At 38.7% G+C, this 12,087-nt stretch overlaps 2 protein-coding genes across 2 annotated transcripts; one reads left to right on the top strand and one right to left on the bottom strand.

Moving 5' to 3' along the window:
• The first annotated feature begins 444 nt into the window (after positions 1 to 444).
• LOC141907073 (uncharacterized) lies at positions 445 to 3,968 on the top strand. Its single transcript, XM_074796646.1, has 2 exons — positions 445 to 1,326; positions 2,679 to 3,968. Exons 1-2 carry the CDS (start codon positions 544 to 546, stop codon positions 3,750 to 3,752), a joined length of 1,857 nt encoding a protein of 618 aa, XP_074652747.1. The 5' UTR covers positions 445 to 543; the 3' UTR covers positions 3,753 to 3,968.
• An 883-nt stretch (positions 3,969 to 4,851) lies between these two features.
• Positions 4,852 to 11,551, bottom strand: LOC141915291 (protein dispatched homolog 1-like). The gene is made up of 11 exons (XM_074806774.1): positions 11,287 to 11,551; positions 9,169 to 10,679; positions 8,713 to 8,937; positions 8,282 to 8,410; positions 7,583 to 7,741; positions 7,383 to 7,523; positions 6,609 to 6,741; positions 6,089 to 6,219; positions 5,637 to 5,723; positions 5,381 to 5,551; positions 4,852 to 5,301 (listed from the first exon to the last, which is right to left on the bottom strand). Exons 1-11 carry the CDS (start codon positions 11,549 to 11,551, stop codon positions 4,852 to 4,854), a joined length of 3,402 nt encoding a protein of 1,133 aa, XP_074662875.1.
• Between the last annotated feature and the right edge of the window lie 536 nt (positions 11,552 to 12,087).

Raw genomic sequence — 12,087 nt, 5'->3', positions numbered from 1 at the left:
GATATAACAAAAATCCAGACAGATTCCCGATATAATATATATATATATACTTTGACATTGAGTTTATTCTCAAACAGTTCTGAAATTTCTAATACCTAGTTTATCAGATACCATCGTTTTCTACTTGTTACGTCCACGCCTTACGTACATGTGACACTGTATTAAACGTCACACAATGTAGTTTATCAAGAATATCCAGGAATTCCACTCCATCGTTTTACATTTTCCTAGAACTCGTTGTTTTAAATAGGTCAGACACGTTTATATCGATATATTCTATCAATATCGGTTTCAACCATATAAGGGAATAATTGCTGTGTGGCGCAGTGCGAATGTGTACAGATGTTCAAGTATGTGAGATTTCATCATTTTCTCATTCATAACCGTCGCTTTATTGACGTCATCGGTCACGTGGTGTGGCAGTAGATCAATGAACACATCGTTTCGGATATAGGATATAAACTCATTTATGATAATATAGGATTTATCAATGCGGATCGGGCGCGTGAGGAGGTCGGGTCAGGACCGAATAGCTTGCCGGAGATGTACTGGAGCTTTACGCCTATAACAACAGCCCGCGGTCTATGCGAATTACCGGATGAACTATGTGCCCGAATATTCTCCTATTTACACCCGGTATCAGATGCTTTACCGGGCCTTTCATTCGTGTGTCGAAAATGGAGAAATATCCTACAAAATACGGGGACGTTATGGCGCACAATTCATATAGACCCGGCTAATTATGAACTGTGGCATTTTTCTGTGATCGTTTCAATATTTCGAACATATGGACACCACATTCAAAAACTGACTTGGAAAGAAAATGCCGTGGTTTACGAATCGGTGTTCGCATTAATTCCGAAACTAGTGAATCTACGCTGCGTCCAGTTACCGGTGCTTTGGACTCCGGCGGTTTTAGAAAGTTTATCGAGTCTTCGGCACTTAGAACAGATTCACGTAAACGGCGGCTTCGTAATAACCGACACCGAACTGAAACTGATCTCGAAATCTTATCAGAAATTGAAAATATTGTCGTTAAACGCGTGTTGGAGCGTAACAGCAACGGGAGTCACAAATCTAGTGGCATCGTTACCAGAACTACAACAGATCAAACTCAAAGTGAATTCGGGACTTCGTTTGAACGATGTGAGAAGTGAGAGGGCGATGGAGGAAGGGTGGACGATCGTAGATAGTATTTCCGATTCGAATTTCAATCACCTCCTAACAGTTCTCTGTCTACATTTCGTTCCGGTTGAGTTAGATGAACTTTGGGAAGTTGTCAGCAAGCTTCCGTGTTTAAAAAAACTGAGCATAAGTAATTGTGAGGTAAGAGCACAGATCATTTGATGACCATTCGTGTTGTGACGATAATATATGAAACCCCAAAAAAGATTCCGAACTGTTTCATTGAGCTGTTTAATCAGCGCTTCTCCTCTGTAATATTTCAGTATCCCTTCAGTAATACCGGTATTCCAGGGTCCAGTTTCACGAAAAAGTTTAAGCCTAAAACGGTTAAGTTTGAATTGTTGTCCTCATTGAAAACATGAAGTAACTAATGGCAATTACACCAAAAATTTGAGTTTAACTTTTTCGTGAAACCGGGCCCAGAAGATGATGACCATATTTATGATAAAGTCAGAACGTTGAATAAATTACTAGCTCGAGGAAACATTTCAGACTCTTTGTCCATTCTTAGCGTTTGATTTCATATTAAGATCACTACCAGTTTGGCTATAGTCGGTACGGATCTAGACAATCTAGTTCTGTGCAATTTGAAACGAAACTGAATTAAATATCGCGTGGTGTCGGCAAATACCAGAAGTTCGATATAGATTGACGGCTGTATTCTGGGGTTTAGCATTATTGGAAGCAATAATTGTTAAAATGATTTGTAAAATGTATTTTCACTAGAAGGAATCTGTCACCACCCTGGCACAAAAACTCATTTGCTGACAACTTCCAATGAGCCGAATGAACATTGTCTCTAATATAGGAAATTACTATCAGTAGTTTTTGTCATTCATAAATTCTAGAAAGCATGGCGCCAATATTGTAACAGCTGTTGTAGTAATCGCGTTGCTATAGTCACCCTTGTAACGGGGCAGGTGCTACCCCACAGTCCTCGATTGCGTTATCCGAGAACATTTTCAATTTGCATAAAAAAATGGAAATTTTTCCACGGAAGTGGCTTCTAGGCAAAAGTGGAATAAAAATTCGAGAAAATAAAATCAACCTTGTTCAAGACAAGGTTGATCGCTTGTCCTAAACCTGCCTCGAACCCAGGACCTCTCGCACGCCGAATGTGCGATGACCATTGGTGACCAGTCGGGTACGGTAGCGACTAACAACAATGACAATACATTTCTTCTTGTTGCAATGTATCCTTTCGTTTTGGAGGGTGCTAGAGATGGGCCTTATAGATCGTATCCTGGGCTGGTTGTGACAATTCCTATTTGTCATCAAGTGTTGTATATGATACTGATATATACACGATACGTCTATACAGCAGTAGAGTTACACGTCATAGAATTGTAATATATCGGTATAACACATGTTCAATGTGATAAACATGACTTGATTCAAATTAAAACGATCTTCATCGAAACCGATAATAATTGAATTACACAAACAAGGTATCCATGCATATATAATCATACACAGAGTAATTATCTTTTCAGAGACTTCACGGAATTCGCTTGATTTCGGCGTCGCTTCAGAAGATATATCTGTTTAATATTTGGGGCGTGTTGTTTGTCAGTATAACGGCTGGAAATCTGCGACATTTAACCATCGATCACGGTATGGAATCGATGGAACATTTAGAAGTTTTCGCTCCTCGATTGCGCCGTGTGTTTATAGATGGTGGAAGTGTTCTTCGAGCGATTAACATACGCAGCGAACGACTCGCCGTTCTTGAACTTTTCTGTTGCGATAATTTAGACATGCGAAGCCTTAGAGAAACTTTGATAAACAATCCGACGATTCTATCTCTGAAAGTCGGTCAATTGTCAACCGAAGATTTATCCGTAGATGAAATCTGCTGTCCGAATATCCAGGAGTTTAGCATCCTGGATAATTTCTCATGTCGTACGTTGTTGATCCGGAGTCCTACACTACGAGTTATCCATAACGAAAGCGAGAACGATTTGTCGTCTCTCAGTCACATGTATGTCGTTGCCGATCATATTTGTAAAGTTGCTCTGGTCGGTATACCTAATCTAAGAACGTTAGTTATCCAATGTTCTAGCGTTGATTCTATAGAATTGAATCTTTGTAGCGACGACCAAATATGTCTAGAATCATGTGTTATACAGGCGTTTTCTTCTATAGGGTTTTTAAGATTATTTGATTGTCGAGTGAACATGTTAAGTGTTAGTACCCCTCTTGCTAAAACTGTTGTCCTATATCGGTGCAGTCTTCCCGACTACGTCCTCCAAATGGCGCTGAAAGGATGTCCCAATATATCCCACTTAAACTTGGAAAAAAGTTCGGAATTTTCCGAGTTAAATTTGCAAGCGCCGCCGATGAAATACTTAAATCTATTCGGATGCAATGACGTGATTAGGGTCGATTTAGATTGCCCCGAGTTGCTAGCTCTGAATCTAGGTCAATGTCCTAATGTCAGTCTATTTTTTCGGGGCTCGAAATACGATATTACAAATAAATCGTGTCAAAAACTAGAAATCATCAAACCCAATGAGAATTTGAGATGGACACACGGGTTTCCACCGGAGGTTTACATGAACAGATGATCATTTCGTTTCATTGATTGTGGAAGTTGTTCATGATTTGGTGTATTTTATTAATTGTTGGTGATAAAGCGATTTGGAGCCGGAACTGATTATTCTCTTTCTCTACATTTGATGATGATTTTCTTGTTGAATATGAAACTTCCGGTGAAAAGTGTGATTAAAGTTTTTCTTCGTGTAATTAGAAGAAGCAAATAAAGTATTTTTGTAAAATTTGTTCAATCAAATGATTTTGCAGCGATAACTTTTGTTAGAAAAATCTCTCGCTTCAAAGATTGCGCCATGCTCTTCCGAAATACGAAAAATTCTTCTCGCTGGAAGATATATATCTGCCGTGATAAAGCAGATACGATTCCTCTTCTGGAACGGTACAATCGAAAAGGGCCAAAATCTTGTACATCAACATCAAACGTGGCCACCGCCTAATGTGTTACATCAGTAAAATGAAATCGATGTGAAGAATATCAACATTATATATTTACCTTTGTCAAACGTTTACGATAAATTTTTTCCACATAAAAAACTCTGTTTTGTTAAAAGCTACAGGTAAACACAGATTTTCTACATGTAACAATTTAAACTATCAAATTTACAACAACAAATATCGGTCAACAAATACATATAAATATGTAGTTACGTATAGGAGGTGAAATGTCTGAGATCATGAGAAATCATGGACGGGGCTCCGTGTACAGAAACACCATCTTCTTTACCAATTAACACATCTTTGATAACCCTCAATTTTTACCGGACACCCGATCATCAGGGCCTAGCTTCGCGGTTCTTTTACGCTTAATTAACTTAAAATCTGTCAACTGTAGTCAAACTGTATAGGCGCTGGAACCTGCTTACTGTCCGATACAATTCCAACTAGTATCTGAACTATTCAGCCATCTTCAAAGTTATCATTGTTCAAAGATAATCATCGGATCATTAGAAATACCGGCCATGGATGTATCATTGAATATCACTATTATATGTCAACTGATAAACCTTTGACCATGGATGTAAGAGCTCATAGTTTATACATCCACGCTATCACCAACCTTTTGGGTAACTCGTTCCTGACTCATTTATGGAGTTGTCTTTTAACTTAAGGCTTTTACTGAGAACCATTAACTTGCTCACATTCCGGGGTATAAAATCCCTTACCATCACAGACAGCGCAATCAACATCAACTACACTTCTACCCTTGAATTTCCGTTTGATCCATCGACCGAACGGTAAAATCGAACCGAATTCACCCTGAGGCCCGAGCGTGCACAACACAGCCGTGAAAAACAACAGCGAATAAAATATCGAAAAACCGATCGTACAAAACAAGAAAATACCGAACTGCGTGAAGAATAGAATCACAGCGAAAAACATGAACAAAGAGGCGCCTAATGTTGTACAAGCTCCGGATATTATAGATATTCCGACTTGGTCTAACATTTCGTGAACTCTTCCTAAACGGTCGGAGCGCACTGATCTACTGTATCCTTCAGCGAGATGGACAACATAATCAACTGATAATCCGACTACAAGTACCAGGTTTAACGACTCCAAAACCTACAAATCACAATAACATACATTATGATAAATAGAATTTCTCGAAAAATTAACTATGTGTGACGAGATGACGACTTACCCCTAATTTCCATCCGGCCATCGGAATTACACCGACTACAGAAACAGCGATAAAACAAATGTTTAAAACTGCGAAACCGGCGACGAAAAGATTCTTCGTAGCCAATAACAGAATCGGATAAGCGATACAAATTCCGATGATGATACCGTTTATAGCAGAACTGGCTAAACTCTGTGAAAATAGAAAAATAAAATCAGAATCCAATTAGACTGAACCATCAATGGATGCCACACAAATATAATATTTCCGCACTTACTTTCTGTACTTTCAACCAATGCCACGTGTTTATTCCAGAAGGTGTTGACTGGAAACCGCTCCGTAACTGACGCGGTAACTCCTTTAACTGAAAGATAAATATTGCAGAATCGGTAAAAATATTCGCAAGATATCACTGAATAGATTCCTTAAGCTTCACCGCCAGTTTAGAGCTTACAGAAATGGTAGAAATCTAATGTAGATATCAGTGCAAAATTCTCACCCTGAGTATCAAAATAAAGTCCGAAAAGTTATATTGAAGGTTTCGACTTAATCATTGAAGTCACCATCAGGAATAATGAGATCAGTATGAGATGAGATATAGAGCTAGGAGACATTTCAAACTCTTTTTTAATCGTATTGTGGGATTTCTTTACAACACGGATCGCTCAGAGTGTTTTATCGATATTTACCGATAACTTATCATGAAATAAACTATAGAGATTTTCTTACCTCTTCGGTGACGAATTGTTCCCACTTATCTCTGACAGGTAAACCAGTGGGATAACCGAGTGTACTTCCTACTAGAGTCGTATTGATGCTGATAGCTGCGTAACGTAAATGCGTACCATAAATCATTCCACCTGAAATAAATACCGGGTATTATAAAATCCTACACTAGGAATCAAAGAAATCCGAAATGTTTTCTTGAGCTAGTAGAGTAGTTTATTCAACGTTTCGACTTTATCCTAATAGTTGAATACGGTATTTGCGAAGATGACTTAAAATAATGTTGTCGAAACGTTTGAATAAACTACTAACTCATAGAAATTATTAACTCTTAATTGTGGGATCTTATATTAATAGTCACAACAAGGGACTCAAGAGTGTTTCATTAATGGTCAGTATGAAAAATTAATACATCGAAACAATTTCTGGATTTCATGAACTCAGTTTTAGCGCACATTAATATCAACAATATTGAATCATCTCAAACAATTAACTCATCTTAATATTCAATTGATTTCGATACCTCGGCCTGGGATCTCGTACGAACTACTGCCACCTAGCGGCGACGACCCGAGTAAAGATGAATACTGCGCGTACGGGTTCAACGTTCTGTAGTTAGGTGAATAACCGCTGTGTAACCAATAGTCGAGAATTATCTAAAACAATGAATAATTTAATAGACCCGTGAAGTATCGAGATGATGATGATGAGTTTAGAGCTCAGTTGTTTCATTAATAATTCAACTCAGAACTTGTCAAAATTCCTCGATGTCGTCACAATTCCGTGTCTCGGTTATCGTTTTCATTGTTTCAGGAACAGACGAGTGAAATCAACTATTTATCGCTGCATAGAAACATTTTCCACCAGATAATAAACAGACACATGCGAGTAATATTGGCCGTCAAATGTAGCTAACAGTATAGTCCAGTTGACGGCCAATATTACTCGTGGCTAACAGTATAGTCCAGTTGACGGCCAATATGACATCAGTATTCGATGTTGATTATTCTTGTCGTAATTCGAGATTGTTATGGATTCATTCTGGTGTTACCGTATAATTGAACGGTTTATAATTTATTTCAATACATGAATCAATATATACGGTTCCCTTGTGCGTATAATCCCCCGTATTTCAAACATCGTATCCATTGTACACACCGCAGTGGCACAGGGCTGTGAAATATAATACATCAATTATCATTGATAATGATTGAATGATAATACTTTATTGAGCCTAAAATCCATGTATAAAATGCTCGTTGATTATACATGATACAAAGAAAAAGCTTCGATGAACAGACGGGTGTTTAGGATTCGATTTAAAAACATCGATAGATTTGATTGGGAAAGTATTCCAGATGAACGGGTCGGAGAACCAGAATGCTCTATGTCTGCATATCATGAATGGATCATCATCAAACTCTAATAACATCTGTTTCTAACAATAGAAATAACCGTTCAAAAATTCTATTGTGATTTTATAGATATATGACATACCTCGAAATATCGGTAGAAATAATCGTTCAATGTCGTCACGTTATAAATCAGTGGATTTTTCGACATAAAATCTTGAATTTTAATTTCGGAAGTCGGTAATGTATAATCAGTTCCGGGCGGGTATTTCGCCGACCCGCTGACCGTCGCGTTGTTTTCATTCTGGAAAAAAATACCCGATAAAAATCTTTTTAACGACTGACTCCTACACATACAAAGTCTACGGTTTAACATATCGGTTGTTTTTTCAATTGGTCATGATGCCCCAGAAAACTGCTATAACCCCAGCAGGTTGCTATATAAGACTGTATCAAGATCTATGACCCAGAAAGCTGCTATAAGACTGTGTTAGTTCAGAGAAATAGAGAATAAACAGAGAATTTTGTGCCCTTTTCTGTTAATACTTGGATGGAAGATTTCACTATAAGAACCCTTATAGTGTTATTTTACGACGTACAGATATGACCACTTAAAAGTGGTCATATCCGTACGTCGTCAAATTACGACCTGCCCGAACTGATGAAGTACATCCCCGGAGCATTTAAAGATTTCACAGTTTGATGATGGGTATTTACTAGGTGTAAATTGAACACTCTTCTCGCGCAGTATAGAACTGTCTCCCCTGCGATATTCACAATTATCACGTCGAAAATGATCACTTTCCATCGTCCGAAAATAGCGGCGATGACGCATAATAGTTACCTGTAGAAACTGCTCTAAATCATCCATGAAACATCGAATTTCCAGCTCTCCGGTTACAATGTCCCGAGCAATCTTCAAATCATCGATTTGTTGAGCGGTTAAATTCGTCTTCAGTTTTTGACAGAAATTCTACCGAATTGAGGAGAGAGAAAAAGTCAAATATCGAAAAATAATGATCCGTTAAAGACTTAGTCGAAAGAAGACAATTTGTTTTTGGATAGGAAATTTGCAGAGGAGGCGTGTTAACTATGGTGTAGAATAAATTAAAATAGACGAATAGTACTTTATAGGTTAGCTATTTCATTTTGCGAGCTTTTGAAGCTTCATCATGTAATAACCTAGCAGTATAACGTAGTATCCGTCCATCAGGTTTGTAAAAATTGATCACATTTATTTCTGAATAGAATTAAAGTCGAATGTACTATACAAACCAGTAGAGCCATCTGAACTGGAGGTGGGTTTAAATCGAATGTATCATCCCAGACCACGTTGCCTTTACATTTATAATCCGTTTTATGACACACGGACATATCTCTGAATCCTAGACCCCACATTATCTTAACGACCACTTTGTTCTGGGTTGAAACTTGTTTAAACGCATTTGATCGTCTGTCCAGAGCTTTACCAATATTCGTTGTCTCGCTCATAAATTTCACCTGCAGAAGAATCAGTTTCGTATCAATAGACAAGTGAATTATCGTTATCTAATCGAAAAGGAAAACCAAGAACAACCAAGGGAGCCACCTCGACTCACTTCTGTAAATCTTTGTTTTTTTGCATGGCTCATAGAATTGATTCGAAACGTCACTTCTCTCGAAGTTTTCTTAATACGGTTAATCTTAAATTTCAAAATAATCAGTCGTTATTCGCGATGCATTGACGCGTACCTGTTCTTCGTTGATTTGAATTTGAGAAGCGAAATAGCCGAAAACGATGACGACAATTAGCGAAACGGCGATCATTACAAGTCGAATGAATTTATGAGAAATGAAGTTGAAGAAAGGACCGCGGAAGAATCGAACGACCGGATGATTGCGGTGACTTTTCTGACGGACGGCAACCTCAGTAGAACTGTCTCCATCGACATGACTCGGCGCCGGACAACAACAACAGCATTTAAATTTCTCCCAGTATAGATGATAAGTTACTACAACCGTCGGGAAGAATATAATCACCGACAAATAGTTAACGATGACTAAAACACCGGAGAAAACTCCGAACGACGAAACACCTAACAGCGGCGACGCACCGCTTACAAAAAATGCCACGGCAGTCGTGGCTGATGTGAAAAACATAGCGGCTGAAGCTCTTCGGTAACAATCGGAAAGACGATGAGCTATACTCGGGTATTTCCGGAACCCGCACTCTTTCCACGTGTCGTAGAAAACGAAGATGTCGTCGGCACCGATTCCGAGAATGATGAACACGGAGAGAATGTGAAACGTGCCCAAATATTGAAAATCCAATACGATCCGATAGATGAGATTTGTGCTGAAGAAACAGGCGACAATGCTGAATACTGCCCAACCGGTCACCCAGAACGAGCCGGTTTGAAAAGCCATGAATCCGAATATGAATACTAAACTACCGATTACCAACATCATATCAGACATTGCTTGTCCCGAAATACCGGTAGATATCGCCGTACCGCTCAGATATATCACATCCATTCCATCGACACCGTTCCGAAAATAGTTATCTAAAAGCGGCGTCAGTTTTTCTCTGTAAAACTTCGATATTTTAGCCTCCTGTTCAGCTTCTAGATGAGAGACATTCTGATACCCGGCGAGCGGACCAGCGAACATTATCGATACCGTTGTAATCGATGATACGGCTCTGCTTGCGGATATTTCGCTGTTTTTCCCTAAAAACGCTTGCAAGCCTTTCTTCAATAACGGATGATTATTCGCCGTGTTCAGAATTCCGGGAATATTCGAAAATGTCGGATCATTGAAGTACGGATTGCTGAGTTTAGCCGCCGTTTTACCATCGAAATACTGAATGATAGAGGTCGGTGGTACGCACTGTCCAGCCATTAGTAAACAAAAATTATCTTGATATTCTGTCATGTTGAAAATCTCTTCTTGTACGCGTTTAATCGTCTCTAGATGAGATTTAGTAAAAACGTTTCCACCTGGGACCTCAAACATCACCGACAAAGCATCAGTTACTTGAGATCTTTCCTCTTCGACTCGACCGACCGACGCATTCGCAGGTACCGAGGATCCGATTTCCCCCTCAGAATTCTTATTCTGCCAGGCCAGTCCTCTTCGATAGTCGACATCGTCTTCTAACGATAAAGGTAACCTGTCGAACTCGAGCGGCAGAATGTTGTATCCCGTTCTAAATAGAATGAGTGTGATGAATATCACAATGAAATGGCAAGCCAGAGCCAGTCCTGAAACGAGTAAGAAGGTTTACAAAATAGTTTCTAAGATAGTAAGATAAATAGTTTAAGCGTAGGAGTATTTGACATTATAGACTTGCCCAGACGAGTCAGTTTCATGACAAAAAATGCTCAAATTTGATGTAAATGCTTTTAGTAACTTCATATTTCCATTGAGGATAGCGATTCAATCGTAATAGTTTCAGATGCTTTAACGTTTTCATGAAACTTAACCCAGAAGTCAGTTTCACAAAAAGAATTAACTGGACTAAATTGAAATGAAAAACAAAATTGATCTTAAACTTCTGAACATAAAAGATGCTAATCCTTTTCATTGGCCCTGGTCATTTAATACTGTATATATTGACCCATGGTTATATCATCAATTATTCGGTTAGCCTAATTGTTCAGGAATGGTCTTGTGAATATCTGCCACATCGTGTCGCATAATTCTGATATACCATATGGTGAATCACGTGTATAGCCACTGGTCAATCAATATATCTAGTTATATGTTAGAGACATACGTACATACACAAACTGAAACAACACAATTAATTAGGCTATCATCAATCAATTCAATAAAATCTATTTTGAATATTTCAAATATATCACTCACCAAAAGATAATTTCGGTCTTTTTACGATTGCTGAACAGAATGCCACGGCCTCATAGGTGGTTCGAACATGTGACGGGGAGACCTCCGGTAGTGGTGTCTTGTCCTGTTCTTCTTTCGGCTCATTGTCAGCTTTTTCTGGTTCTGATACATCTTGATTTTCTTCATTTTCGATCGTTGAAAGTTGAATTCCCGCTCCATGCTTCCCATTTGTGTGTTGATGCTCCATGTTCGTATGTTCGTCGCATGGAGCTACGGTTCCATTCATTTTAAATCCACTCGATATGGAGTTGTTTTCATGTAATATATCCCTTAATGATCCATTTTCAAGTTGAGAATGGTCTGGAGTGTCAGGTTTGTGCGGGTGTTGCAGCATTGAATGATTTAACTGAATAGTGCGTACGGTTTGGATAATTGCAGTTGCTTAGTTACATCAGTACATCACGAGTCGAGTTGGCAATAATGTGTTCGCTGCGAATGGAGAGTGAGACGAGGTTGATGAAAAGGACACAAACCTATTACATCTATTCTATTTCTAGTACATTTACCTTAGGCACTGCATTACTTCACGGGTCACGCCCTGAGATTTATTGGGATTTTCCCCGAGGGACTTGTCACAATAATGATGATCTAATAATTTAGCAATATACAAGTACGATTCCGCGGGATGAGGCCATATTGTGATCATTTAATCTGTGTGATTTTCATGATGTGAATAACGAAATTCGGCCCCAGTAAAACTAATGGCGCAATATTGACGTCAATTATTCTGAGGCTGCTAAAAGTTGTTATTTGATCTGTGAC

The sequence above is a fragment of the Tubulanus polymorphus genome, chromosome 1, assembly GCF_964204645.1.
Source record: "Tubulanus polymorphus chromosome 1, tnTubPoly1.2, whole genome shotgun sequence".
NCBI lineage: Eukaryota > Metazoa > Nemertea > Palaeonemertea > Tubulaniformes > Tubulanidae > Tubulanus > Tubulanus polymorphus.
This window is presented reverse-complemented; position numbering and strand designations above follow the sequence as displayed.

Excerpts from the sequence above, each read along its gene's own strand:
- LOC141907073 (XM_074796646.1), top strand. The coding sequence starts at position 544 with ATGTACTGGAGCTTTACGCCTATAACAACAGCCCGCGGTCTATGCGAA. Across the intron at positions 1,327-2,678 it reads TGAGCATAAGTAATTGTGAG|AGACTTCACGGAATTCGCTT; the intron begins GTAAGAGCACAG and ends TTATCTTTTCAG.
- LOC141915291 (XM_074806774.1), bottom strand. The coding sequence starts at position 11,551 with ATGAATGGAACCGTAGCTCCATGCGACGAACATACGAACATGGAGCAT. Across the intron at positions 6,742-7,382 it reads CGAATCCTAAACACCCGTCT|ATAATTCTCGACTATTGGTT; the intron begins GTTCATCGAAGC and ends TCATTGTTTTAG. Across the intron at positions 6,220-6,608 it reads GTACGAGATCCCAGGCCGAG|GTGGAATGATTTATGGTACG; the intron begins GTATCGAAATCA and ends TATTTATTTCAG.